General features: G+C 40.1%; 1 protein-coding gene across 1 annotated transcript; it reads right to left on the bottom strand.

Moving 5' to 3' along the window:
- Positions 1 to 405: 405 nt before the first annotated feature.
- LOC113156645 (5-hydroxytryptamine receptor 3A-like) lies at positions 406 to 5,208 on the bottom strand. The gene is made up of 10 exons (XM_033326838.1): positions 5,172 to 5,208; positions 4,334 to 4,500; positions 4,093 to 4,137; positions 3,873 to 3,982; positions 2,971 to 3,140; positions 2,684 to 2,844; positions 2,386 to 2,596; positions 1,531 to 1,689; positions 1,339 to 1,364; positions 406 to 552 (listed from the first exon to the last, which is right to left on the bottom strand). The coding sequence occupies exons 1-10, from the start codon at positions 5,206 to 5,208 to the stop codon at positions 406 to 408; spliced, it is 1,233 nt and encodes a 410-aa protein (XP_033182729.1).
- Positions 5,209 to 6,000: the final 792 nt, after the last annotated feature.

Here is a 6,000-nt window from a genome sequence, read left to right as displayed (position 1 = left end):
TAAGCTAACATTAAATGCAAAATCTTTATTTCAGAAGTACCAATTGTAATACTGTGAATACAGAAAGTATCTTTAATGTTTATGCAGTTACATCCTGAACAGTGGTTGTGGATTATGATTAAAGCCATCGAGTGGATTTAATGCATACCTGAACAGTTCTCATGATGCAGGATACGTCATGAATTAAGGGAAAGGGTACGAGGCAGGTATGAACCAAAAACAGGATTTATTAGGCAAAACTACAAAAAAGGGAACAAAGGGGGGTGTCAACCGACACTACAAAAACAGGCAGGAAAACACGAAGACAAAGTGACAACATAAAACTACCAAAATGGCGGGGCACAAAGTAACAACCAAGAAACCAAAGTACAAAACAAAACCGCTGCTCAATGGCAGGAAAACAACTCACGGAAAACAGGTAATCAATGTCCAAAGTACAGAGGAGGGGCAAAGTCCAGAAGATCCAAGGGGGAAGCAGACAGGGCTGAAGAGGACGAGCAGGTTGTGGCAGGCTAGGGGCAGGCTGGGAGCAGGCAGGGACATGATGACGATCTGACAGGGGGAAAAGGGTTGAGGAGAGTTTTTGTAGCCTGGGGGGAACTCAGGTGAGTCCAATGTGCAGCTGATTGCTGGGAGCAGAGGGAGAGAAGTGGCTGATGGGCAGAGTCCAGAGGGAGAGTGAGAGAGGAAAATCCAAGGCTGGCCGAGGCCAGGCCGAAACCATGACAGGATAGGTGTTGATAGCAGGTCAGTGTGAACCCTAAAGTGCCTAAAAACGAACACAGATCGCTAGTTCGCAATTGATTCAAGGTCAAACTTAACCTATTATTCTATTAATAAGTAAACATCAAGTCCATACCAGTAGAAACAGTAATTAGAAAGTAACTAAGAGTTGCATAAAGAAGGTTTGGCAAATTATAAGTGTTGCTTTTTATCTCAGTTGTATGTGTCATGGTGCAGCATCAAAACTCTGGTGCGGTATTCCAAGAGAAAAACATACAGAGTAAGAACAGACTGGAGGCTGTGACATAGAAAATGAAGAAAACTTTGTTGATTTTTTTTGTCATTCTGGTCCAGTAGCCGGGCTTCTCTTCATCCTTCTTACTGCTGTGGAGCTGATTCAGTATTTTCAAAGCCTCCCTCAGCTCATGTGAGAGCTTTTCAAGACCATGGGACTCCTCTGTCAGTTGGCTGCTACTTCTCTGAAAGGGTCATTTACAGTAAAACAGTAGTTAATTAGCACAATTATTAACAAATACAACTGCAAGCTCAAAATCAAAAGAGATGTTTGTTGTAATTTTGGCTGAAATAGCCCTTTAATGTCTGTTGTAATCTAACCTTCAGCAGCTCAGGCGACTTTTCATCTGAAGACACATCACAGACGCAAACATACTGAGTCAAATTCTTCTCATCTGGAGGGACAGACAGTATTAGCTAGATTAATGTAGCCCATTAATAAATGACATTACCTTTTTAGATTTGGGGATCCCCATATATGAATTCAAACCTTCCTCCTTTTTTAAATCTCACCTCGCTCACTGCTGCGGTTGTTACTGGCCTCACTCAGGTCTTGGTCTCCGTTTGCCTCGTTGTCTTCTGATGAGGAATCCTTCTCCAACAGATACATCACCACAATCGTCTCCAGGAGGCTGAGCATCATCAGGGCAAAAATCCCAATGCAGTAGGCCGCTGAGGGGAGAGACGGGGGTTTATTAATGCAGACAGAAAAACATATATGTGTGTGACAGTGCACAGTGACACAGACTCCTTCAGTCTCCCCATTTCTCCATCAGTCTCTCTGAGCTGGATCAAGTTTGGGCAGTGTTCCCAAACTGTGCTGCAATCAACATCATTTGCTTTTACAGTATTTGCTAACGGGCCGACGCTGTACCACTATTGCTCTAATTGCTCCGAAAAGAAATAATTGACTGTAAGTTGGTGTAGGCGAGAGCTTCTTATTTCAGTATTTGTTTTAGAGCACATTACTTATCCAGTTATCATATTGTTGTTTGTCATTTTAGCCTTGATTTTTAGATAATAGAGTTCACTCATATTTGGAGGATTTAAAGTCATTTTATGCTTTTCACAGATAGAATTGCTGCCATTGCTCCAACAATGTGGCTGCAGCTTCCTTGGCCGTGACTGTGGTCTACTTCATCTGATCTTAACAAACAGCTAATTGTAACAGATAATCTAAACCCACTCTTGCCGACACACCAGCTATTAATTCATTATATTTGGTTCATGACTATGTAAATACTGTGTGTTGTTTACTGCAAATTGTAAAAAGTGTTGTCTTCATTCAACTCGACTGTGCTTTGTGCTAATTAGCAAATGTAAATTCACCTTCGCAGAGTTGTTAACATGGATGTGAGTCTTCTTTACCTATAAGCGGGATCTTGTTGGACGATGACGGCAGGATATCGTTCAGAATAAGCTGCATCACAGTGACAGCAAGAAGCACAGTGACCTTGAAGCTGAGCTTTTCTCCCCCTCTGTCTGAGATCAGGAAGGAGGCCAAGTCGAGGCACAAGAAGAAAAGGATGGGCAGTATGAAGTTGACAATGTAGAGGATAGATCTCCTCCTCATGTTGATCTGTAAAATTATATTTTATTATATTTTCATTAAAGTACATGCACATGCAAATAAATACAGTTTGGAGCATGTCTGTGGGCAACTTACAGTGTAAACGATCACATCTTGATCGAGGCCAAATGAGTTGACTGTTTGGTCGGTGACTGTCATGTTGATGAACAGCCACTCGTACTGGGTCCTCATCACCTCACGAGACCACTCTGTGACCTCTTCAGAGCTGCTCATCAGACCAAGACGCATTTCTTCAGCTGAGTTGGGAAAATAAAACTGTGAGGTTTCTCAGCAGGTTAAAGAGAAGCATGTGTTACTGGTATGTTCAGTGGACAGTAATCAAACTCTGACACAACCAAAGAATTCATGAGAACATAACTCACTAGAGTGGATGACAGATTTGAATGAGAGGGTGCAGGTCTGAACATCGAAGGGGAATTTGTAAACGTGCATCCTGCAGGTGCTGACCAACACCTGGTCGTTCTTAGCGATGACCATACCCTCACTGCTGATAGTGAGAAGAGGACTTGGAGGCGCTTTGTCCTTTTCTATCCTGCGTTAGACAGAAAGATACTGTCCACAAACCAACCAATACTAACAACAGTCAATTAAAACATGTAATAAAACTACTGCTTGAGGCAGAGACACACCAAGCCAACGGTTAAAAAAACGAGCCTGCTTTCCCGTGTTGCCTTCAGAAAGCTGCAAAGACTTTACAGCATGAGAGGAAATAACTCTACGTGCCAGCAGGTGGCAGTATTTTGCATTCATCATTCAAAAAAATCAATCACCACAGACAGTTTGTAGCTACTTTTAATCAAGAATGATAAATACAAACAGCTGATCAGAGGTCATCAGCTGAAAACAACTGAAAAGATGCTGACAGGGGTTCAACAAGCTCCAGTAGTGTGGGAGCCAGTGGCCAGGCGTTGGTTTGGTGTCATAAGACAGGTCATTGTGTCTGATTCCCATCCAGACACTAAAATTAACAATGAACTGCCTCTAATCACTGCTTCATGTGTGTGTGCCAAAGACTTCGAGACATGTTGTCCAAAAACAATTAGAAATGTATCAGTGAATCACACCACTGAACTGGGTGACATGTTTCTTATTTATAATAGTTTTTAAAGCAGCTTTAAATGGTGACAATCATCATTTCAGTGTTGGGATAGTTTTCCTAAATCCTTTAATTTAACATTACAGTTACTAATCAAGTATTTATGCTTTACATAAATAACAGTGGTGGTGCAGTGGCTAAGAGGAGAGAACACACATTTTCACTTACATCTCTTCAATAGTGATATCTGGCTTCCACAGAATTTCATTTGGAATACTAACAAAGGAAATGTTACAAAAGTCAGCAGGATCCCAGCGGATGTAATCATTCTCCCAGAACTACAGAGCAAAGCAAAACAAAATCAGTAACCATCAGAAAATACGTGTTGGAGTGCGAAGTAGGGAAATCTGACAATGTGTGAAGTGAGAATTAATTCAAGAAAACCTACCATAAAAATCCAAACATAAGGAATGAACGTCTGGTCAATCTCTCTCTATAAACAAGCAAAGAATCAACTGAAAATCTTTTAAGGCAGAGAACACCAGAGCACGAACTACACAGCAAAACTCTCTTATTTTAATTATATGACTGAACAAACAGCTTGACAAGAGGAGAAAACCCAAAGTTACTAGACGTCTAGTTCCACCAATAATAGACAAAACACAAATTATAAAGCTTTAACTACGTACCACATCAAGAATGGCATACAGCAAAACTTGCAGTGATACATTGGTCGGTTGATTGTGATCTTTTACAGGCCGAGTCATGGAGAACAGGTCGTTGCCTTTGGTCAAGTTCAGGTGGTTTAAAACATCCTGATAACTGCACACTTTTTCAGAGGACTCCACATCTGCAGCTAGAAACAGCGAGACAGGAACATCTCAAAAGACACAATCATCATCTCACACTGAATCAAATATATTTACTCCATTTTTCTTCTGTATGAATTCATGATTTTAGCTTTCAAGCCCTAACATATAAAATACAGTAGAAAACACTAAACTAATGTAGAACATATCTACAAAATAGTATTAAACACACACAAAATAAAACAGAGAGTCTCTCTTTAAAATGATTCCACTAAGGTTTCATTTTAAATTTTGTTAAGTGGACTCCTTCCACTGCTATCGCGCCATCTATTTGCAGTAATATCTGGTAGTTGTGGTCACAAATGGACTGACTGAATGTACAGAAAAGTTAATCTAACTGACCACAAAATGTTTTTTATTGCCCTAAATCTTTGTTCTTTATTTATAATATGTTAGATACCACCAAATACAAGCTGATTAAATCATGTCCAGCAGCACCTAAAGCTGCATCTGAACCAGTAATCGGTCATGTTCCTTCATAACAACCAAAAACAGAATCACATTTTCTCATTTGGCTCCAATCCTGCAGATAATTTTAACATTATTGGTCCAAACTTTGAGATTTTAGTCTTTGACATTTCTGCGACATTATGAAGGACTAACACAATTCAACAGCAGCCTCTCTCTTTATAAACATTACTGAAAAATAAAAACTTACCTGTGAAAACAAGCAGAAAGTAGAAGCACACGAGCATTTTAAGTGCAGGAAGTGAGAGGTGTGTACAGCAAATGTTCATCCCTGTGTGCTCAGAGCTGAAATGAAATGAAAACAGTATGTTACAGTAAGAAGACGACTTCCTCACAGGTCTGGGAGAGGGCTGGACAAGTTGACTGACCAATCCTTTTTAGTTTCTCTTTATCTCATCAGTCAGTTAAAACTCGAAGTATAAGACTATGAACTGCTAAAACTAACAAGCCACAAAAGGAATATTTATTTACAGTGTGCAGTATTTAGACCCATCCACTTTTAATTTATTTAAATGAATAAATTGCCCATCAGTCTATAGAAACTCAAAATAACCCATAAAGTGAACGTGTTAACATTTGTCTTTGATGATTTATTAATTATCTAAATGTGAAATCTCTCTGTTTCTAAAGCATCTTTAGCTGTGGCACCCTAACTTATGGTCAGACACATTCAGCCTGCTTGAATTATCCAGCAGTCACGCCTCTGCGCAGATGGGAGGACTTCCTGGAAGGGCGACTATCTCTGCAGCACTCCATCACTCAGACCTTTGTGGTTCAGTGGCTGGATGAAAGCCACTTTGAGTGAAATGTATATTGACAGCTAGCTGGAGTTTGACAAACAGCATTTAAAGGACTCTGAGAGCATTAGGAAAAATATTCAGTGGTCTAATGAGACACAATAATCTATTTTATTTGTCACAGTTTTGTTTGAGTTCATGTTTTTGTTTACTTCACTCCTCAGCTCTCTCTGGTCCCAGTTACACACACGCCTGAGCCCACTGTACCTTGATTGATCTGCC

The sequence above is a fragment of the Anabas testudineus genome, chromosome 19 (genome assembly GCF_900324465.2).
Source record: "Anabas testudineus chromosome 19, fAnaTes1.2, whole genome shotgun sequence".
NCBI lineage: Eukaryota > Metazoa > Chordata > Actinopteri > Anabantiformes > Anabantidae > Anabas > Anabas testudineus.
The sequence above is the reverse complement of the archived record's forward strand: the minus strand, read 5'-3'. Positions and strand labels throughout refer to the sequence as shown.